Source organism: Varanus komodoensis, unplaced genomic scaffold (assembly GCF_004798865.1).
Source record: "Varanus komodoensis strain SLA01 unplaced genomic scaffold, ASM479886v1 scaffold14_1, whole genome shotgun sequence".
Classification (NCBI taxonomy): Eukaryota; Metazoa; Chordata; class Lepidosauria; order Squamata; family Varanidae; genus Varanus; species Varanus komodoensis.
Genome location: NW_025335438.1, coordinates 597948 through 622413, shown reverse-complemented (window position 1 = coordinate 622413; position 24466 = coordinate 597948). Strand labels below are relative to the sequence as shown.

At 42.5% G+C, this 24466-nt stretch overlaps 1 protein-coding gene across 1 annotated transcript in view; it reads left to right on the top strand.

Moving 5' to 3' along the window:
- LAPTM4B (lysosomal protein transmembrane 4 beta) overlaps window positions 1-9858 on the top strand; it is a 44711-nt gene extending 34853 nt beyond the window's left edge. The window contains exons 6-7 of the mRNA XM_044423916.1: window positions 5404-5499; window positions 9697-9858. Of these exons, the coding sequence (XP_044279851.1) occupies window positions 5404-5499; window positions 9697-9771 (171 nt within the window). The 3' untranslated portion in view covers window positions 9772-9858. The remainder of the gene's footprint in view (window positions 1-5403; window positions 5500-9696) is intronic.
- The last annotated feature ends 14608 nt before the right edge of the window (window positions 9859-24466 follow it).

The following is a 24466-nucleotide window of genomic DNA, read 5'->3' as shown; positions in this document are numbered from 1 at the left end:
GAAAGATGTTGTCCGGCCCTCGGCCAGATGGGCACAGGCATGACTGCAGCCTCATTCTGTTTTCACCTGGAGCGGCCTTCCTTAACATGGCACTCTCCAGGCGTGGGTCCATGTGACTTCCAGCCCATCTAGCCAGCAGGTGCTGGAAATTGTGGCCCAACACATCAGGAGTATACCAGATTGAGGAAGATGCTTGCTGTCAGGTGTGTGAGTGCTGGACTGGAAGAACCTTTGGTCTGATTCAACATGGCTTCTCTTATATTTTTATTTTCTTCTACTTTCTTTGGACTTTGGCCGTTATGTCATGTACAATGGCTTAATGTTCCATGTATACTTGCATTGATGTGGATCTTTCTTAGTACTTAAGCATTTAGGAGATATTTTTGTTTCCAATAGCAAAACTGTGAAATATTTTCCTTATTTTATATTCTGTTGTTACCTGTCAGTATTCAGTTTTGAAGATTTTGATGATGGAATATGCTAAGGATATATTTAGTTGGCCATTGTGGAAGCAATGGGTTTGCTGAGTACCAGACAGACTTTCAGTACACGGCTGGAAGGTGGGTGACGAGGCAGTGTTCATCTTGGTAGCTCAGAAATTAAGGAAGCTTTTGAACCACTTTGCCATGCTCTTCACTCAAAATCCTTACCATTATTCCATTTTTCAACATTCTGTCCCATCCATTATCCTCCTGGCTTTTCATTCTTTTTCTTTTCACGAAAACCATTGCTACGTTTTAGTTTTGTGTTATAACTTTATTATTTATATTTACTATTCACTACCCCGAAATCTATTGGTTGAAGGACATGTTAACTACAGATGTGTTAAATAAATAATACGCTGTTCCCCTTTCTATTTACACATAATTTTAAAGCAATTTGAAGATAGTTGTCACCTATCTCCACACCAGAGCCACTAATCCTACTTCTCTGTGTTCTCCTAAACACTTAGTTTTCAGTCCTTGCATAATTTGAATTCCAATAACATAATCATGATCATGGTTCTTAACTTTTCAATATGCAGTTTGGCCCAAATTTGACATGCTGGTGGAAGATCGTATCCACCCTGCCCAAAGATGATTGATATAATGCTTTTGCTAGCACAGACTGAAATAGGATTAGGTTTCTTTGCATCCATATAGCATTGCTGACTCAATCCATTTGTGGGGAAGTTTAATCCCCAGCTCATTTTCTCCACATGGCTATTTTTAAGCCACTTACTCCCTCTATTTTATTCTTGGTTGGTTTTTCATTCCTCCCAATCTCCTCCAGTTTACTGTCGTCAGCAAATGTCATGAACCACGTATCTGTTTTGAATGAGTAAAAGTGGTCAATTCCTATGGAATCCTGCCAGGAAGGAAAAAGAATCATATGTATTCAGGGAGCGGGCAGGGAACATCCATCCTCTTTAAAGTATGTCTAGATTAGTTTTATTAAAGATAAATTTTAGTTTTGTCACTGTTTATAAGCTGAAGGTTGAAGCCCCAGTCCATGTTAGTAGCCCTTTAAAGCCTTGTGAAACCAAACCACTGGATCCTATTAATCTTTGGCAGGCAGTCCAGCACTGCTTTGTGGTTTTCTGCACATGGAGAGCTTTTATATTTGGCTATCTTTACTTTCTTCTGCTGCATTTTTAATACCTCCACCAGATTTCATCTGCTTCAAGTAAGATGAGATTACTCTTCCCCCACCCCTTTTCTACATTAATTGTCAGGACTCAGAAGCAGCTGACAAAATGTTTGGCTAATCCATCTTGTATATTCATGGCATATATGAGATTAGTATAATCTTCCAGTCAAAAAGGGAAGATGCTGGTAAAACCCTGTAACTTTTAAATTGGTGTTCCAGGGCTTTTTCTTCATTCCCTTAAGAGAGAGCTTGCTAGTTCAGTTTAGAATGGAATGTACAGACATTCAGAGCATTTTGAAAATAAAGAACTAAAAGGCCAAGGAATGTCAGTGTGCAGAAGCGTCATTTTTTTCCTTTAAGTAACCCAAAGAGGGCCTCTGCACATAATACACAGAGGGGAGGCTCAGTCATAATGGTAAACCATGTTGTTGGCCGAAAGGTCCTTGTCCTGGTGTGCATATGCCCAAAATACACCACAGGAAAAGTTTTCTTTTAAAGGATTTATTCCCAAGAATAACTGACTACCAACTAATCATTCTAGATGGCGTACCTGAGCAGTCTTCAGTTGGCTCTTTTATACATTGATCATTAGAGAGTTACACATAACACAGTTAACACTTTCCAATAGGTTACAAAAGTAAAAATGGCGTGATGGTGTGATCTTTCCCACTTGCATCCCAAAGAAGATGCTCTGAAGGAGAGGGGAGGATGGGGTGCTATTCCAGACAAGAGGAGGAGAACAGGGTGGGCTGGTGTGAATTGCCTTTGTTTGTGCTGCTGTTATCTGTCTAGTGCCAACTAGCTTTCTCTGGACTGGTGCCTGCTCAGTGTCAGCTCCATTTCAAGGAAACACACATGCTGATTTCTAGAAAAGAGGGCTTTTCTCAGGCCTGCTTACATGTCAGTAATTGCATGATTTAACCAATGAAAGTGCTACCTGTTGATTTGTGCATCAATATTTTAGTACTACACAAAAGGCCCTAGCCAGCTTTGAACTCTTACATATCCTCCCTGCAAGCTACTCTCCCCACTGGTATGCATCAGAGGAGTAACTCAAAAGCTTCTGCTTTTAATGTTAATGCCAGAGCTCTCAACTCTAGCAATTCTAGATGTACATTCAAGTTTGGACATTTTAGAATCTGTACCCAAAGCTCTGGGGATTCCAAAAAAATTAAAGTATGTTTACTTCAAATTGGTCAGCATCAAATTGCGCTTGGTTATAAGTTTCTTGAGATCTGAATGTTCTAGGAAGAATAAATGGTCTATATTGTACAACAGATCATTCATTAGAGCAGCAGTTCTCAGTCTTTTTAGACCTATGGTTATATCAGGAATTTGCAAAAAGGCAGTGGGCACCACCAACAAAATGCCTAATCAATGAGTCAGATGCATTTGCATCTAGCTGGCATGTCTGTGGATTTTACAGTGCTTCTTCTTCACACACACACACACACACACACACACACACACACACACAAATTGTTTCATGCTGTTGGACACAGCAACATCTTTTTGATGAGGGGTGGCTTAATTCAATTAATTGCTGGGAATGCAATCCCACTAATGCTCATTTTAAAGATATGTTTTGGCAGTGTCCAGTGGTTGTGGTGATGTTCTTGCACAGATAAATGTCGTACTGGAACAGTTTTTAACATTTGCTGATATACATCCCCATTTAAATTATTTACCAGCTTCCTAGAAATTAACAAATAGCCAGCATAAATTGATTCTTTGCAACTTGTTGACAACTAAAGCACTGATATTACAAAATTACAATCCTATAATGTTACTAACTGAGGATCTGCCAACCTTTTGATAATTGTACCATTTATCAGTGGGTGGCATATAAATGCTACCTTCCAAAGGATACGTATTTAAACATTGGTCCATTTTTGTAAAAGCCTGTTGAATGCATATAGTATAAAACCATGTATATATTTAAAAGTCTGGCACATCCCTAAAGTATTGGACTGCAACTCCCATCATTTCCAGGCAGACTAGGAATGATTAACATTCTTAGCTATTGTGCTATGTCAACTTTGTTTACAGAAGCAGCTCAAAGAATTAGCTTCTTGTTCTATCTAGACTACTACATAAAGTATATTAGAAATATGTATTGGAAAAGGGAAAAAATCCTTTTTTCCATAGGAGAGGTATTCACTGTGAAATTGGTCACTGATTCAGTATAATAATGTGTCAGCTGAATAAAAGGCTTTTAAGGACAAACCTGCAGGAAAGTAGCTGGGCAGAATGAATTTCCATTACAAAGGAGTACATGTTTCCAAGACACTTGGATAGCATACTGATTTTAGCTGCTCATATTAACAGATGCATGTGGAATACCCATTGCCTGTTGTACGAGAGCTACCGACTGCTTTGGCCAGAAAGACCCCAAATGCCTGGCTTAAAGGGAAACCACCTTTGCAGGGCCCATCTGCAAGAACTTGAAGGCAGAATCCATTCTTGCAACTTGAGCAACAAAGGTTTCAGAATGTATGCAGAGCCCTGACAAGCCAAGGTTGCTGTCATTTGAAATACCAGTTGCAATTTTTTTCCAATACATCAGCTTAGGAACAGCTTAGGACTGAAGTTTGTACAAACCCTGCTGCTGCCTGCATCTGCATTTCCTTAGGAAAAACTAAAGAAGGATAGATTTGGTCTCCCTGAACTGTGCATTTTCTGGTTTTGTATAGCTTCAGAATGTGCATAAGATCCACCTGCTATAGTATTTGTCTTTGAGGGGTTATATCACAAAATCTGTTATGTCTTTACAGCTGCCTTGAAAATACGATGCAATTAATTCACCAAAATGAAAAGTAACTACAAAATTATATGGGATAAAGGGGTAGCTGAGTTGCCCTGATGCAAAAAAATAAAATTTAAAAAAAAATCCTGAGGTTTGTATTAAGCTTCCCAAGTAGATGGCTTCCCATGCTCTGTAGATGGCATCTGTTCCAAATCCCAACATCACTGACCATTGCTCATGGACCATGGGAATTGCCATCAGGTTAGGAGTGTAATTCAACAGTGCCTTGACTGCTCCTATAATGCAAGTCTGTATTGCCCCCTTACAAATTAGTACCCTATTTTTAACCTGAAACAAGCAAACAGACACTCCAGTTCTCTCACAGCTCCAGTTCCCTCACAGCTAAGAAAATCTCTGCCTGCTTGCAAGGAATTCTTGCTGACCATGGGCCACTAGGTTTTCAGGGTTCACAATGCTCTTCATTGTTTTTGCAATGGACTAATGCAGAGTAACAGACTAACAACAGACAGCCAGTGTGTTGTGGAACATTTGAAGCAGAGGTGCATGATGAGCACCATAGCAATGCTCAACCCCAAGGACAGCCCAAAATTGCAGGTGGCTGTGCTGACCACTACCATTCTAGGATTTTTCATCTGCCAGGAACAGGTCTTTTCCCAAGCAAATGGGTCACAATCACCCATTCCAAGCAAAGCCACTGCAAGCTAGTTTATGCTACAAAGGATAATATATTTTGCTGGGAAATTGATGTCCCCCAACTACTGTGAGGATTGCTGCTAAGGTCAGAGAAAGCAAAGAATTTGGGGTGCGGGGGTGCGGAGTGACAGATGCTCCCAGCGTCCCTGCTGATAAGAAAGTGTAGACATTGCATCCCTGCTTCCCCTGGGTACACTTCTTCACCGCAGACCAAGTAGCGGGGAAGTGCTTTCTTACACATCATGTAATACTTCATGGTAAAGAGAGGCTATTACAAATTCCACCCATGTCTTTTCTCTTCTCTCCATCCGCAGGCTTATCTGATCAGCTGCGTATGGAACTGCTACCGATACATTAATAACAGAAATAACTCCGATGTCCTGGTCTACATTACTACTAATGACACAGCGGTGAGCTGGTTGAAACTAAATGGGGTCTGATGGTTCCTTGGTTTGGAGGGCAGAGCCTGCTTCAGAGGTTGTAAAATGTGCTCCACCACTGAGCCACAGAAGGCAGTATGTAGTGACAGAGCCTCTGCTTTCTGAGCAGAAGGTCCAAGGTTCAGTCCCTGGCATCTCCAGGTACAGCTGGCAAAGAATCCTGCCTGAAATTTTGGAGAGGTGCTGCCAGTCAATGTTGACAACACTGGGCCGGGCTGGATGGACCAAGGGCTTGACTTGGTATAAGGCATCTTCCAGTGTTCCTCTGTGCCAAACGTCCCCACTGATGCAAAGAAAGCAACCTTTACCCTGGCACAGGTGCCTTTTCATAGATGTTCACCTGCCTGTGGAGACCAAATTGCCACTGAAAAGTTAAGACTGTTAGCCAGATCAGAAATATTTCCTCCACACAAGTATACATATATATCCCCTTGAAAAGAGTCAAGATAAATTCATGACATGTAGGGACTGCATGGACTATTAGCCACTGCTCCTAAAGGGAATGGCTATGTTCAGAGGTTGTATCCATGCTTCTGAATAGCATTTGTGGGGAATGTGGGGCATCCATTTCCCTTTCTGGTGGCATCTAGCTGACTACTGCAAGAAAAAGGATGCTGGCCCAAAGGCATCTTGCAATGAACATCATTGCAGTTCAGATGTACATATCTCCATTTGCCAAGACCCGCAAGAGTCTTGGGTCGTATCCAATTTTAGTCCTACTTAGACCAGATCCACTGAAATGAATGGGATATTATCTGGTTATGACCAGGTTCAAGCTTGTTCATTTCAATGGGTCTCTCCTATTTAGGACTAACTTTGGGTTTTACCACCTTGTACTCATGACTGCATTATTGTACCTTCCCCTTCCTTTCCCATGTCTAAGCACACTTCTCTTCAACATACATAGGTTAATCAATCTTCTGAATCCTAATTTTGCAAAGATGGATCCCAAGATTAGACAGGATCTTAAGCCAATTTAAAACCATAGTTTCAAATCCTGGATTGTTCTGATCATGGTAAACAGTTTCCAGATTCAGTGTAATGAGAAATGATTATTATTTTAACCCAAGAAGCAGCCCAAGGATGAAACAGGCAGTTTGCCTGTGTGTAAATTGGCAAAGTAAGTCAAAACTTATATAGCCAAACCATAGTGTAGCCACAGAGATGTTCCATCTGTATACTTTTATAATATCTGAACTGGGTTTGTGCCAAAAGAGTTTTCTCTAGTGGAAAATGAGAACCAATGTTTGACCCTCCCTTTCTCCTGCTTTCTCTAAGCCCCCTTCCACCCTGAAACTCTCCATCTGTTGTCTCTGGTATTTAAGAAGCCCTAGGCAAAGCAAATGCAACACAATGATGATACCCATCCAGATATGTTAATTTTCTGGCATATGATGTAGTAGTGTAATTAATTAAGAGCACTTTGTAATGAACTGTCCACACCCCACCATATTGGAAGTTTCCACCCACAGACTCTGCTCTGAATGAGGCTCTACACTCTATTTTCTTGGAGATACCTTCCTAATGAGTCCCAGATGATTTTGCTACAGCACAGTATATATTTCATGTGACTTCATCTTCTGTTAAATGTACGCTATCTGCTTAAAGAGAGCCCTTCAGTTCTTCGTAAAAGAAACAGAAAGCTTCTATAACGGACTGCCATAAACACAGGCACGCACACGCACACAAAGGCACACAGCAAATGTACAATCGTGTTCCTAGGAACACTTTGGCAGCACTGGGAATTCAGAGTTATAAATCATCTCAGGGCAGTCCAGCTTCCATCTGTAATTACTCCAGCATGGTTTCTAATGGAAATGCTCAAAGATAAACATTTAGGTTGCTTCCTGTTCAGATGAAGAGGGAGACACCCTGAAATTGACTTCTTGACAGATAATAATACATTAAGAAATGGTTCAACTGCACACAGCCAGTGTATTTCAAACAGAATGTCCAAACCATGTTCGACTTTGTGCAAAGCATGCACAAATGTTTGCATTGTAACAGAAGGCAGAAAGTAGACTGAGGACACCATCTTCTGCACAGCAAAGCATGGTGGCCCTGTGTGTTCATAGGTCCACCATGATGGCCATACATGCTACTCCAGATGATCACTAGCAGTTCCCAGGGGCATTCCATGCATGCAACGCTTTCTGCCCCCCACACATGGATGGACATTATTCCAGGTCAAGCTTGGTGTTTAGGTCATGAGTGTGAAGCCTTTCTGGACCTGAGGGCCACATGGAGTGGAATCAGGGGACCACACTTATGTGATGGTCCCCTGATTCCACACACAGAATCCTGGGGATTCCCTGGAGATTCCCTTGGTAGGACTTGCAAGAGAACCCCTGGTGTATCCCTTACTAGTGTGGAAACACCAGGAAGTGCCACCGTGGTGCAGATCCATGGGGAGGGGGTTTGATGGTGCTAATGGCTCAGCAGACCACATGTGTTCCACAGGCTGCAACACTTTTGGCACCCCTGTTATAGATGTTCTATAGACTAGCTGTGCAAAAGAGAGTGCTAGTTCTAGCACAGCACAAGGAGCTGCCTTTTTTACTGAGCCTTGCCCTGTCCATTGTAATCAACCGTGCTGCTCCAGGCTCTCTGCCAGAGGCCTCTTCCAGTCCTGCTGTTGGACCATAGCAATACTGGTACAGCATATGCTGTGCATGTAGAAGGGCACCTTGGGGATCCCTCTGAACTGAAAGACAGGATGAAGGACAAAGAAAGAATGACATGATGCCAGCTAAGTCCATTCAAATGCCGAACGTCAAAGCACACTGTAGATCTCAAGTGGACCTTGTTCTGGCTACATACTGTCTTAGGGGTATGTGCAGAATTTGATTTAATGGATTCTTAAATGACTTGTTATCCTTGTGGTATTACATTATTGGTGTAATTCTAAATAGACAAATGGAGGGTGCATGCAAACCTTTTCCAGGCTCATTTATTTCCTGTTCCACTCACTCATGCTGCAGTTAATTGACTGGGCAGGCTGTAGCAGTAAATGCATTGTTCAATTTTGCCTGGCAAAAGAGCAGAGAAAATACCTCTATCGCCCTTCTCTGTGTCTCATAGTTCCCATTGTATGATGTAGCAGTTCCACAACTGTGTATAATTCTGGGTGGTCTTTAGTATGTGTGTGTGTGTAGACACAGATACATCATGACAAAGCTTTGGGTGGGGGCGCGGGAGACTTAAGCAGGTGGCCAGTTCATTGACCTGGCAGTTTGCTTTATTACAATTCTTGGCTGGAAAAAACATAGGTCTGCCACTGTTGCTAATTGTACTTCACAGCTGGACTGGTGTAGAAGGAATGTCTCCTGGGACAAAACAATAGGAGGCCCAAAGAAACAGATGTCTGATCAATAAAAACTAATGTGCAATGTTGTTTGGACAAAATCCATCTGTCAGAACACACGTCCTACACTTTGTTGTGTTCAGGGCTTAGGTAGCTAAGACAGGAAGCACGAACTCTTGTGTTCCACTTCAGCTCTGGAATTGCCCCTGCACTAAGGTGTGTTTAAGGGGGCAGGTTTGAACATTCCTTTGGATAATTAACAGCCTAACTGGGCAGCAGCTAAATCTAATTCTGCAGTTAAAAGTGTGGAAGCAGCGATCCTGTGACTTCTATTGACTCACTGCTTCAGGGATGCTAAAGGCAGGGCAGCTAAAGCCTCTTACTCCCCTCCCACCACCCACACCCACACCCACACACTCACTCTCACTCACTCACTCACTCACACTCAGTGATCCTAATTTGGGTTGTTGCTTCCCTGCCACCATTAGCAATGAAGAAACAATGATCCCAAATCTTCTAGGCTGCCACCCCAACTGGGATTGTTGTCCTGCCACTGCTAATTAGCAGTGCTAGCACAGTAATTCCCTGCAGCCCGTTTCATTAGCTTGATGGGCTTCCAAAATTGCCCTGAGCCGCTTAAAGAGCACAATACAGGTTACACGTTACCGAGTCCTGGGCAAATTTCCCTCAGAGAGTGTTATGAAGTCAAGATGGGGAAGCACAGTGCACGCTTCCTTCAACTTCTCGAAGAACAAAGGGTAGTATGTATGTGGGATGGAAGATGTGGGATGAATAGATATAAGTTTTTATAGACTTCAGTTTTGAAATTTTCAAAATGAGAGTTTGTTTTTCTTCCTCTTCAGGTGCTGTTGCCACCTTATGATGATCCTGCAAACGGCACTGCCAAAGATCCACCCCCACCCTATGTGTCTGCATAAGCACCTTTCTGAAACGTCCTAAGAACAAATAGCTTTACCTGTCACACCTGAGCAATAGATCCTTTCGTTTTCAAGGTGGATGTATAACCTCCCAGTTTTAAGTATTCCTGTTTTTCTGTAGACTTATTATTTGTTAAAATGCAGCTTGTCTAAAGCAGCATCAAATTGGCTTGTGAACCATCTTGATTTAGCTAAGATTGCAGTTGTTTCTCTTCTCATAGCTTCTCCTGCAAATCTTGAATATGTGTACTTTATATACCCAGAAACTGTATAGTGTGGAATTCATGTTTTATTTAATCTTCAGAGTTTCCATATTCATTAGAAGAATTTCCTGAAATTTCCTTCAGGCCTCTGGTTGTAGCAGAGGGTTGGACTGAGACTTGCCCTTCCACAAATGGAAGAGAGCTTTCCATGCATGGAAAGCACAAACTGAAATCCAGCAGTTTCCCTGCAGGACGGAATTTTTCCAGTTCCCCCTTTTCTCCTGGGAACTTCTGCAGTCCCACCTTCCACACTATTCCAGGGAGTTGCCCAGTCCTCTGAAGCAACTTTTTAGGAGGCTGCAGCAGGAGCCTAGAATTCCTTACTCTGGCAGGAATGTCTGTGGAAAGTCTGGATCCAACTCATAGTTGGATGAAAAAAGAAGCTTGTATTCCATTGCATTTATAGTCTACCTTTTCACTCTTGCAAGGAACCAAAGGGACTTAATGGTTCTCCTTCACCCTGTTTTTATCCTTACAACATCAGTGCTGTGAGATAGGCTGAGAGTCAGTGACTGGCCCAAAGTCACCCAGTGAGCTTCATGACCAAGTGGGTAGCAGAACCCAGATTTCCAGTCCAACACTCTAACCACCATATTGGAACAGCTCCCCATAAGATAACTTCATATTCATGTTATACAATAAATATTCAATTTTCTTTTTAAAAGCATAAATAAAAAGTAGTATTTTGAGCTAAGTTATCCTATCAGGGACTATTAGGAGCCATTTAAACATGGTTCTTTGGTGCATTAATAAAAGGTTATGTCTTCAGAACTCAAGCTTCACAAGAGTAAGGAACTACCCAAAAGTTTGAAGAAACAAATGCTCACTACTGTATGACAGAAGTATATTTAAAACATAAATTTATATCATTCATAGAAGTCAGGCTTCTGTGATCCCTATTGTAGATTAGTTCCATATCCTATGAACACGTACTCTATTTTCATCTTGAGGCTAACTTATTTATTTTTACGGTGGCACTCTTCTGGTGGTGTCCTTCACCAGCTTGAATAATCCCATCCAGAAATTACAAACAATGGGAACAAGCCACTTTTAATATTCCATCAATTTTAAGGGAACTTAAACAAGGTCTTCAATCGCTCGCCTTGAAATTGATGATAACTTTTTAAATGCTTAATATTGTACGGTTTGTTGTGCCCCATGCGATTTAGAATCATACTATATATTATTTTGAGTCATTTGTTGTAGTAAATAAATACCTCTTAAGTATCCAAAATGTGAGCATTTTTCCATGGAAACTTGCTTGTAAATATAGCAGTCTGGGGACTATACACTAGCTACAGTAAATTCTTTCTTCCAGATGGAGCCTTCAACTCAAAGTTCTATGTTCATGACTGACCAATGTGTCTATATCCTGCTATCTGCTTTGGTGTAAGAATATTACACCCTTTTGTTTGCACTTGAAATAATTCCAGTTGCATTCATTTGTTACTGTCCAGGCATGTTAATAATAATGGTAATAATACTAATATTTTACACTTATTTGGTACTGTCCAATCACTTCATATCCATTATTATGTAACCTTACAGCAATTCTGTAAAGTCGTTCAGTATTATTATCTCCAAATTGCAGTTGCTACTGTGAGGCTCAGACTGCAAGTTGCTTGCCAGTGGCTACCTGGTGAATTCAGACCATAGCCAAAATCCAAACCAGGCTCCTGATTTGTAGCTCAGTCTCTTTATGGCCAAGTATGCTTAGCCTGGCCATTTTTATTTTGGAGATAAAGCAAGCACAGGGCTCCAGCTCTGGATTGAGGAGAACACCACAATCTTCTGCTGAAACTAAATTGTCCTGTCTGCTTTTTTGCCACCCAAAGCCAGGTAAGAGATGATCATCATATAAAAATATAAAGGCAGCAACTTCCTCCCGGTCCAGGCTGAGAGCCTCCAACTTTTTTTGCTCCAAAATACAACCTGTCAAGGTAAGCACGTTTGTTTAAACCCTTGACTAAGGTCATATATAGCTGGCATGCACCACTACATGACACCAGCTCTCCTGTTTTTAGAAGTATATGAAATCCAAAGAATATAGTGGATTGATACTAGATTCAGTCATCCTTTGAGTAGACTCATTGCAATCAATGGATATATTTGTCACAACTAACGTAAGTCCTATTAATATTAATTTCTCTATAGAAAGTTTAATTCTGGATTCAACCCATTATCTTTTGCACATATAGATGTACGCTTGATTTTTTGCCTAACATGTATGATGCAAAAAGATGGGTTTATACTTCTTGTTTCTTAAAAACCCATTTCCTCTCACTTTTTGGCCAGTGGAGGAGTTGGGTTTGCAAACAGTACCAGCCTGAAACATTGTGACACTAAACGTGAGAAATGCTGAATTATACCCTGATCAGCCCTTGGGATTGAAAGGGTTGCATTTTATGATATAAAGAGGATAAAGATGAGACAAGGTTTGCTAGTTGAAGTAACTATAATATTGCTTCTCCTTCACATTACCTTCCATTTATTTTCTTTGTAAGTTCCACAGTTCTTCAAAAGGGGTTGTGTTCTGGGGTTTGGCAAAATGGTCAAGTGGGGAATCATTGAGACACTGGAAGCAAAGGGACCCCTTTTTTCTTCCTTGGGTAACGAAAAAGGATATGTAATATGGGCAGGGAACAGCTGTGGATGCCCATATATACAGTGCAGGTTTTATGCTCACTTTCTACTAGACAGGAATGTGGCCAAGATAAGTTGCTAAAGTCAGTGTATCACTTTCTCACTGGGTAACGTATATTGGCTTGTTTTACTTTGTTTGTTTTGTAAGGCAACATGTATTCTAAGGTACACGGTGCAGCCACATGCTGTTCTAGAATTTTCTTTAGCTTTGGTTTGCCTGGGCAGGATATTGTACTATGCATTTGTTTTGTTTAATGATATAATTTTGTGGAATTTTTAAACATCTGTATAAAAGTAAGTGTGTGTACATATTTCTCATTCAAATCTTCTGTGCAAACAAAATTATCTCTAATAAAAGGGATATTTCCACATGCTTGCATAACATTCTTTCTCATTCCACTAATGAGCTTTTTAAAATACAAATTCTGATTTGACTCTGCCATTTGTGCATTTGTGATTTAGATGTACATCTTTACAAAGTCCTCACTGCTACTTCAGACACAGCTTTTCCTTATATACAGTGGTACCTTGGCTCACAAACTTAATCCATTCCAGGACTCTGGTCATGATCCAAATTGGTCGTGAGCCAAGTCAAATTTCCCCATAAGGCTCAGTGTTAATAAGGTAAAAACTATTCTGTAACTATTATGTTTTTACTCACAAAAATTTGAAGCAAAGTGATAAAGAACAAAGATGGCGGCCATCTCCCTCCCCCCCCCCCCGCGGTTTGGTTTTTGGGGGGGGGGGGCCAGGTTGGGGGGGGCCCGGGGGGGGGGGGACTGGCGTGATTGCGGGTGCGCTCAGGGGAGACGGGTGCAATCGCAAGTGCGCCAGCGGGGGGGAAGACGGGCGCAATCACAATCGTCACCTGATGTGGAGTTCGTGACTTGCAGCAAAATTTTTATGAAATTTCTGTTTGTGACCTGATTTGGTCATGAACTGAGGCATTCGTGAGCCGAGGTACCACTGTACTGCAAGAGTAAAGAGGAAAAACCAAGCAGGAAAATTTGACATATTGCAGTCAACAGAAGGCCCTTTTGCAGCCTTCCCCAAGCTAGTTGGTACAATCCAGAAATTCTGGGGTTATAGTCTAAAATAACTGGACAGCACCATAAGAACATGAGAAGAGTCATGTTTGATTAGACCAAAGGTCCATCTAGTCCATACAACCAGCTGCCGCCAGGAAACCCATGAACAGGACATGAGAGCTGCCCGTATTCCTCAGCAACTGGTATAAATAATTGCCCCTTATGCCAGAGGGAATATATAACCATCAAGACTAGTAGACACTAATGACCTTCTCCATGAATTTGCTCAAATGCCTTCTGAAGCCAGCCAAAGTGGTGGCCATCACTACATCTTGTGAGATGCATGATTTGTTTTTACACTAGGTGGACAAATATTTCCTTTTACCTGTCCACAGTGTCACATCAGTAAGCTACATAGGATGACCCCAGGGTCTACTATGATGAGAAAAATGTCTCCCCACATTTCTCCAGGTTGGGGAGAGCTGATAAATCAGCATAACAGTATACACCTCATAAGGGGCATCAGAAATCAATGAATGATTAACAGCAGTTGTAACGGTGTAGAAGAGTTCTTGCCAAATCCAAATTTTCTCCGATATTCACAGTTATGTTTGGTGGTGGTGTTACAGCCCCCATATCCTCTTTATAATGCCCTAGAATGAGACAAGGTCCAGGGCTTTCTGGAGAATGACCCGGTTGCAGACCAAGTTGCTGCTGCCAATTGCAATGGTAGCTACATGGGTGGGTGGGTGGGTGGCTGGGTGGGGGAAAATGCCCTCGGCATTGCTAATTGAGTGCCACCCTTAGTAAATACTTCCGCCCCCTATAGAAAACTAGTGAAATGGTCCAAACCCCCCCAGCACATTTTTTCTAACCATGAACAGACTGAAGAATTTTGAAAGGCAGTTTGTGCAGAGTTCTAGCTCCTTCTGGTTTCTGCATCCCAAGTCTTCTTTCAGATGGTCTCTGAATCAGACAGGCAGCTGATCGCACACATTTAACACTGACAAGACATAATGCGAATAAATTGCACCATAAGTCAAAATCCTAAATCCTAAAATTATCCACTGAAGCTTCCAGACTATCTTTAACAGCAGCCCCACCTAAAATGACCCTCACAGAAATGAAGGCAAAAGGCTTGCTTCTTTTGTTTTGTTTTTTAAGCTAAGAAATGCAAATTCTTCACCCTTGCAGTTCTCCAGCAGAACTATGCCACAAGCCCAATTCATGGGTATAGAAGTTCAGTATGCACCAGAATTTTGTGTTCCATTTGAACAAGTGAAGAGATTTCATTCCTCTCTTTTCCTCATGACCCTTGATTCTTCTTGATTCTTCCAGTTGACTGGTACTGTGCTTAACACTCCTACTTTTTCCCCTTTTGTATTATACAAGTTCATTGCATCTACTTTGCTGTAGATTGTTCTTGGCACAGCTTTTTTCCAGGCATTCTCGTTTCCTCTTGGAATACATTGCTTCACTTGGGTGTGTAGGTGTTTTTCCCCAGGATACTGACAGTTGTGTAGCTCTTACATTCTGAATTATGTGCCTCATCTGTATGATCCCAGCCTTTTTCTCTGAGAAGCTGAGAATGGTCTTTGTAGTGTCATTCTATTTTATCCATTATAGAAAGAAAACATATCAAGAAGCAAAGAAGCAGGACTGGTGGGATTACCCAAGTTGCTGTGTCAAGTTCTCCCCACCCCTTCAGAGGCGAAGTAATTTTTTTCACCTTCTGGAGCACCAGAAGAATGAAAAGACTATCTTTGCTCTAGGAACTAAGTGAAGTAATGAAGAGGCCTTCAATACTGTTTGTGGCAAATTAGCAAAAAGCAAGGGATTCCCTCCCTGAAATGAATCCAGCTGCTGCAAAAATTCTGAATTGTGCATTTTGCAGGCAGGAGAGAACCTGCACAGAGCCTGAGGTGCATATTTTGCTAGCAGGTGGGCTCCTTGCATGAGGCTAGACATGCAGAGGCTTGGCTGCTGTAGGATGTAGTAGGATAGGCAAAATATTTGGCCCATGGACACATCTGGCAATTTGGGAGACTTTCCTGGGCCTCACCACTAAATGACACAGCAAAGGACAAGTCACCTGCCCAAAGGCAGAAGTGGGACCTGAATACCAACACACTAAAAAAAACTCTGTTGGACCCACAGTTTTCAGCACCAAGAGAAACTTATTTCATAGCAATCTCATCTAAGTTGTTTTAGGGGGTTATTTAAAAAATAAAAATGTAGGAGAGTTAAGGCACCAAGAAAAATGTCCATGGTGCCTATGGCTATGGTGCTTCTGGCCACTGCCATGCAGGATGCTTTTTGAAAATGCAGCTGAGTGTTTCTTCTTGCATCTGTCCTGTAAAATGCAAAACTGTTACCTTTGTTTCTATCCTCTTTGCCTTTCCCCACACAGAGAAGGAACATAGCCCCACATTTCCCATTTTGCAGTTATGCCCTTGGGCTGAAAAGATTTGTTGAAGACAAAAAAGATATCCCTTTTGTTCATTGTCTGACCATGAGAGAGACAGGCAACACCAGCAAGTAATTTTATAAATAAAGACCCTTTATTGTAGGTGCACACTAACAATAAAGAACAAGCCCCTCTTCAACCAAGACCAGCTGCCACAGTCATCATGCACAGCAAATTTATACTTTTAGCTTTTCGCTCTATTAGTAACAAAAAATACCACAGCAGCAAACATTCAGTTATTTTTGGACATACTTATCTTCTAACTTTGCACTTGGTTTTCTACCTACTCTTCAGGTGTCAAAACATCAGGCTCCAGGCTTATCTTGCCATGCTTAATTGGGTGAAGCATGCCACATACGGACCCCTTGTGTCCTTTACTGCACATAAGCCACAGCAGGCTGGTTGCTGTGAAAACAACCCACCATATACTTGACAAATGATCGGGGTCCCTGCAAGCTGATCTCCTCCTGCTTTGTCCTTTGTCCTCATGGTAACCCAGGGGACCTGATGGCTGAAGCTGCCTTGTCTCCTCTCACTGACACAAGCAAGAGCACCTTTTGGCTTGCCATAACTTTGAGGAAAGATGCTCCAGTAGCACATAGAAGGGTTCACCACCCTTTTAAAAAATGCACTCCACATGTGTGCAATTTTTGCAGCAAGTTTTTAGAAAGAAATTCTATTTAAACTTGCCCTAGGGCAGAGGTGTGCACTTCCACAGATCTGAAATGGGGAGCCACTCCTTGGTGATGATGTGCAGATCACCTGATGTCAAAGTGTAGCATGTACCAACCCTGGACATTGACCCAGAGGGGCTCCAAATAGTTTGGTTTTTATTTGCTTTCATATTTATTATTTATTTTACTTATTTAGACAGCTTATATGCTGCCCCCATTGCATAAGCCTCGGGGCGGCTTACAATCATTAAAATCCCGCATAAAATATAAAAAATTCATCAGATAAATAAAATTCATAAGATAAAATAGTGGAAACAGCCTGGTCAATTTAAAATCAACAAATAAACCATTAACAGTTAAAATAGCATTTAAATAAAAAGGTCTTGGCCTGGCGCCGAAAAACAAATAAGGACGGCGCCAGGCGGACCTCTCTGGGGAGCGCATTCCATAGGTTGGGCGCCACTGCAGAGAAAGCCCTCCTCCAAGTACTCACCCTCCTAATATCCTTCACGGAGGGTTCCCGGAGAAGGGCCTCTGCCGCAGATCTCAGGGGGCGGGAGGGCATATATGGACACAGGCGCTCCTTTAGGTAACCAGGACCTAAGCCATTCAGGGCTTTGTAGGTGATAACCAGCACCTTGAATTGGGCCCGGACTTCAGTGGGGAACCAGTGGAGCTGATGGAGGACTGGGGTTATATGAGAAAAACGCCCAGTCCCCGTCAGCAGCCTGGCAGCTCTATTTTGCACCAATTGAAGTATCCGGACCAAAGCGACCCCACCCTCCCCTCCCCTCCCCTCCCCTCAAGGCGTGGTCGGTGCTGGACCACATACCCAGGCAGGCACAGTTGAGAAAGGGACACATCCCCCTCCTCACCTGCCCAGGTCTTGGTTATGCAGGCCAGGTCGGCCCCCTCATCCATAATCAAGTTGTGGATGAGGGATGACTTATTATGGACCGACCTGACATCAAGCAACAGCACCGTCAGGCCTGAGGGACAGTTGACAAGCCTACCTGGAACCCTCCAGCTGGGGGAGTAACCAGAAGGGGGGACAGGTGTCAACCATCTGTCCCGCCTTCTTCTATGCAGACCTGTTAGACCCCTCAACGCCATAACGTCCATTGCCCAAGACCACCCCAATGGCGGCACCCATACGCTCCCCAGGTGCAACCAGGTCTGAATCCATAAAATATGCAAAATAAAATCACCTAAAAACAATAAAACACTAAAAACCCCGCAGCCACCTAACTTACAGTTTAAGGAAGCCCACCCCCAAAATCCCAGGGCAGGGCAGGGCAGGCCAGCCCCCGCACGTCATCACCGCCCTTAGGCCGTCGCCCATATGATGGCTGTTAAAAGGTGCACTGTACAGTCCAAGCAAAAACACAAGAGATATTTGTTTGCAAAGGGGGATTATCACCTTCACAACAAGATCCTCAGAGTGCCAAGTATCCTGCTGCCATAAATCCCAATGCCCCAAACATTTCCTCCTATTTCTGAGACTCTAGGAGCTCTAGGTGCAAAAGTATACCTCACCTCCATTTAGGCCGACACTTGCTATTCCCAGGTATCAGAATAGAGCATTTTTAAAAACAAGGATGGAAGCACAGCAAAACAGGATATTTTGGACAAGGATGTATACATATGCTTCCTTGTCCAAGCTACATCCTGTAGCCTTCCCTAGACATTTTGTTAAATCTGTTTCATCTGTGGCTTGTGGATTGCCAGATGCCTTTCACTCTCTCATTTGCTCATTAATGTAATCACATGTTTTAATATTCTACTTGTGTTAATTCCTTTCTCAGTGCACATATGTACAGCTTCATGTTAACCCAAAAGTGAAAAAATAGTCTGCAAATCTATGTGGAACTCTACAGCTTAGATTCATAGAAATCTGCTGTCATTTGATTCCACTGTGGATTTGACATACCACCTGTTAGTGGGGTTCTTCTCATAAGTATTTGGAGCCAAGCCATATAGTTTTAAGGGGAAAATGTAGTGTTTTCAGAATGTCCTGCTGGCCCCATTACTAAGTTTGACACCGATGTAATACTCCTTTCATATAATTTGAGGTGGAAGGGAAGGTCTCTCCAGGGAGAAGTGGAAGAACTGTTGTAACAGCAGTGACTGGAAATAAAGGGAAAGGTATGATCCTAAAGAAAACTTCAAGTCATTCACATTTTCTTAGTGAGGTCATTCACTTGCAATAGGTCACCAAGACAAGGCAGGAGAAAATTCTGGGCTTCTAACATGTAGATTATTCTAGTTAGTAGAATAATCTACTAGAAACTCAATTTAGGTGTTAGGTACCTAAAAAGAGAGTTTGGCGTAACAGGGAAGAATGCTTCAGCCTGTAAGAGATATCCACTGATTAAATATTTGCTGTAATTGCTTGTCTCAAGTGTTCATAGCCAGGAACAATGAAAATAAAGGCAATTTGAGGATCTAACTTATTTTGGAAGCTCCCAAATAGTACCAGACATCATACAAATGACATTTTAGATCTTTTGCATATGTATATATACCCCCCTGGATTTCCTTTAGCAAAAACTGGCCAGTTTGTAACTTTCTTAACACAGCTGGATTTTTGGAGGCCAGGCTTTTTGTCTCCCTGTTTGTACTGCAGTATGGAAAGGACTGTGGACCACCACGTACTTAGGACATAATTCCCATTCAGCTAATAAAGATAACATTACGTGGAAGTCTAAACATACATTCTACCATGGGCAATTTGCCTTGACAATTATCTGAAAAAGCTGCTTGCTTTTTCTATTAATGTTATAAACTATTAAAGTGCAGTTAAGTGCAGCAAATGTACATGTGGGAGCAACATATATTCTAGAGCACACAATGTGAAAAAGAAAAAGCAAAGAAATGGAGCATCCTTATGATCCTAATTCATAGAACAGTGTTAAATGTGGCCATTTAAGGTAGTTGTTTAAGCAGTGGTAGCCTTGACACATCCTTTGGAAGAATCAGTGTAGCTTCAGGAAAAGGCCTGAATCATATCTTACTGTGTTATGATCTCAAAATGATTTCCCGCCTGAACATTGGTGGGTTGCCTGGTTTTGCACTGACTACCACACTAATGGTGAGGGGGAACTTCTGTACAACCCAGTATGTGAATCATAGAGACCACAGCTGTAAGACTGTAAACTGATTGCATTTTTCTTTGCAGAATTGCATTCATTTTGGTGAAACAGATCAATATTTGGTATATTATAATGTTTTCCTCAAGTTCTGAGCAATATCTGGATGAGCTCTTGAGTGTTCTGCTTAATTTAGATTTCTACATTCCATTTTTTTAAAGCTACTCTAGTTCATGGTCCAGACAGAGTGAGGGGCCCATGAACTTCAAAGTGTAATGATCTGATCTTTTTTCCAGTAGCAGGATTGCAACCTTACAAAGCTAGACTTGCACCCAGGTCTGAGGTTTCCCATCCTTGCATTATAGCAACCCTGTCCTTTGATAATAGAATATGTTTTTCATTTGAATTTTAGATGATGTAAGAAAAGCAGTAACTGATTTAAATCACATTTGTGAAATCAACCTAAATTTCTTACGAAATGCCAAAAAATTATGGCTGAGGATCATCTGGTTATAAATATATGATTGTTCCATCTGGTCTGCTTTTGAAAACAACAGGACATTTCTTGCATTCAACTTTACTGTAAATTCCCAAGGCTTTGCAGCCATATTTAATTTAATGGAAATACACATTAATTCAGCAAGAACTCTTTGCTTTAACTTGCTCTGAAGCCATTTTCCTATCAGGATGAATGATACTTCCAGTTCACAAACCTTTATGTGGTAGATTTCCTTGAAAATGGAAATTCAAAAATCCATATTAGTGTAATAGATTAAGCCAACCAAAAGATCACAACAAATGTGCAAGCTTTAAAGTTCTCCAAAGCTCTGCATCAAGCAAGATGTTCCAAAAAGCAGATTGGCACAGGTAAGAGAGAAGGGGAAAACCTTGACTTGATCTAGAAGTCATGGTGTCTATGTGATCGCTAACTTGAGATGCAATAATGGAGGAAAGGTCTGTAGCCATTCAAATAAGGATCTGGCAGATAATCTGATGGTTTTAGGTTTTACTTGGAACACCTCCCTTTTCAAAAATGTATCTGCCTTTCCTTAGGCCAGCAGTCCTAGGGGCTCCCCCTTTTCTCTACTTTCTTTCTGTTACATCTTCCCCTATGAAGAGATCTGAAGATCTTGAAAGCTTGCATGTTTTGTGGGTTTTTGCTGATAATACAAAATTTTCAACTTTGCTTATGGCCATGATGGCTCCCTCTGCTCTTTGAAAAAATAATTTAGAGCTAGGTCTAGTATTCCTAAAACTATACCAGGCCCCAAAAACATAAGGAGAAAGGGGTGGGATGATGCTGATACTATGCTGATGAATTTCTTGCTACCTGAATGCTGGGCAAGACCCATTTCCATAAACAGGAGCTCTATCTCCTGCTGAGGCATTCCTCCTTGGCAGAAAAACAGCAAAGACAACTTCTCTCATCCATTTGCTGAGCCCAGTTTGCAAACACCGGCTCAGAACAGTTGAGGATGAAGGAAGCGATACAAAGGCAGAATGGCAAGTCTGTAGATTTCTCAATTGCTCTTTGCATACCATGTTGGTCCAGATCTGAACTGGCTGGGGCTCCTCCAAGCAAAAATAAGAGCAAACACCTCTCACTGTTCACTCAGGGGGTGCTTTGCCAAGAAGCAGTGCTCAGAAAGTTGCACTAGCCAGGTCAAAAAGCGATGCAATTGTGGGGAACATCTCCTGAAGATGTGGGCTGGGCGGCTCAGCAGACTTTGTGCCATTGTAAAGACATTTTAAGTGGTCATTCCACTACCTGGGAGTGGAATGGGATGCGAGTCCACAAGCTGAGGAAGGAGTACTCCCGAACTACTGAAGCAAGGTAATAGCAGGTAATAGCACATTGCCAATATTGCTCCCAGCAGTTTTCTTATGAAAAATGTTGAGGCTTGAAGAAGTTTGCTGTTCTTCTTTTAGGTTCCTGCCTTTACAGCAATGGAAAGGAAAAGCTGATGTTTGATTTGCAAGGGAGCAGGTAGGGTGGGAAAAGGAAACAGAGAAGAGGGGACAATCATGCAGTCATTTACACCTCAGATTAGGTGTGAGAAGACATTACTTATGATTGGATTTTGTTAATCTTTGCAGTTAAAAGGGGGAAACTGCTGCATTCAAAAATTAGGGTGCTACTCTAGAACAAGATGAAACTGAGACTGGAAATCCTCACACTATGGGCGTTTGAGTTTTTTTAGAAGTTAAAAACCATTTGTCGTTTACTTAAAAGAAAAACAACCAAGAAGGAAATATTATGTTCCATTTTTATTACAACTTCGTATCAAAGAACCCTCAAACATACTGTTCCGGGACAGAATCAAAAACCAGTTAAAGCATTCCCTAGTTTTTAGCAGCTTGGCGCCTGGGAACTCTGAGGACAGACTTCCTACGCATCTCCTTTCTCATGCATTGTTCCAAATCTAGATATCTGGTATCTTGGAGCAGGGCTTTCTCAGTGGTGAATCCTACTTTGTGGAATGCTCTTCCAGTTGAGACCTGATAGAATGCCTTCAGTCGAGAAAAAGTTACTTCTGTACATATGACAATGTTGTTCCTGGTTTGCTTGAATTTCCAGCCCTTTATGGTGGCGATTCAATTGTGGTGCATTCTTTGGTATTTTATTTGTAAACTGCCTTGATTTCCTTCTTCGAAAACTGGAGGTTAATACTCATGTTGAGTATTTTTAGCATAAGACTAAAGGGAGGCGACTTAATTTATACTGTTAATTTATATTATTTATTGAGTTTTGGTGGTTGTGAGCCGCCTCGAGGCTTCGGCGAATGGGGCGGCATATAAATCTCCTAAATAAATAAATAAATAAATAAAAATAAAGAGGCCTGCAAAATAAGGATAGCTTTCAGACGAGTACAGCTTAGTCTTTAGAGTTTGCAAGAAAAGCAAAGCAGAACTGTGAGTCCCTAAGGAGGATTTCAAAGTTACACTCCGGCACCGCAAAAAGCTGCATCCTGCCTTCCCGGCTGTACTGGTGGCCAAAGCAAAGTAACTCCAAAGCCTCCAAACCCCGCTTCCCACCAAGATCCAGATCCACTGTCCAGGGCGCCTCTCGCCAGGCACCCTCCACAAAGTACTGCCCGCCGCCGCCTCGCGCGGGGCCGGACCCTTCCGGCCGTCTCCTCCCCTTCCCCGCCGCCGAGCGCCCTCTCAGGGCCGGGACTGGGAGGCGACTTGCGGCGCCGCGGCTCACCCTCCTCGCCTCTGCACCGTCCTGACAGCAGGGCTCCGCTCTCCGCGCCGGGCCCTTCCCGCCTAGCCTCTCCGAGCTTTCGGGGTCGCCGCGGAACCTCGGGAGGAGGAAGAGACGCCTGCGCGGCAGGTAAGAGGCGCGCCGGCTTTTTGGCGCCAGCGATCCGAGCTGGTGATGTGCTGCAGGGCTTCACGCTCCTCGCCTGCCTTCCCCGCAGTCCAGCAAGCCGCCTTCCCCGCCTCGTAGCGGCAGCGCTTAATTATCGCTCTCCGTGACAGGGACACGCAAGTGCACCAGAGGGGGCACTTCCGATCCTTGGGAGAGAGCCAGCTTCCAGACGAGCGCCAGACTGCAGAGGGGAGCGTTGTGTCGGCGGAGGAGCAGGTCCACTTCACCGCACGAGTTTTGGGCAGACCTTCTTTGGCGAGCAGAGCTAATGTCAGGAAATAAGCAAAATGGTTCGGAGGAGCAGCCTAGGAGAGCAAAGCTTTAACCCTGCTGTATCAAGCCATCCTGGGTGACTGGACACTGAAGGCGTGAACTGGCTAGGGGGAAATTTTGGCGGGACCATTACCGCTTGTTATCCTTTAGCGGAATTTCTTTGGTTCCTCCCCAAAATAATTCTTGCAGGGCTGGAACTGTGAGGGGTAGCAGATGCTCCTGCAGGTATCTTCCACTATCTCATTCACTCCTTCAGCTTTCAGTCGCCTATATAAAATTCCATATAGCAGAAGTTAAAGCATAATAATGGCCCAGGCACAATGTAGTGATTTCAGGCACCTGTATCAAGTTACCATATAGCAGTGGCCAAAACCTAATAATGATCTTGCTACGCTTGGAACAGTTTCACCAGTAATACAAGTCTTGTACCCTTTTCTCAAGTACAGGGAGTGGAGGCGTCATCCATTTTTGCTGCCTTGTATAGTAATGAGGCTTAATTACTGCCAAAACTCAGTTGGCCCATCTTTTCACAGTCTTGCTTGGATCATATGAAATAAGAACCGATTAAAGTGGGCCTGAACAGACATGGCTATTCTGTGTATTACATTTCCAAATATTCAAAGCTGGGTTTCTTAACGTGTGGACACATGCACGTGGAAACTTTCAGTGGGAGTTAATAATTATGCAGCTTTTCCGCAGCTTTCCACAGCGTTATTCATGAACAGTACACAAGATCCTGTTCACAGATGCCCCTAGGAAATGGGTGATTACATTCTCCATGTAATGTTTTCACAAGGATGTGCTTTTAAAATTGTGTTTTCCGTGCTGATGGTTTGCGGTTAATGCAGAACAGCCGTTTCAATCCCATGAGCTCTAACTGTT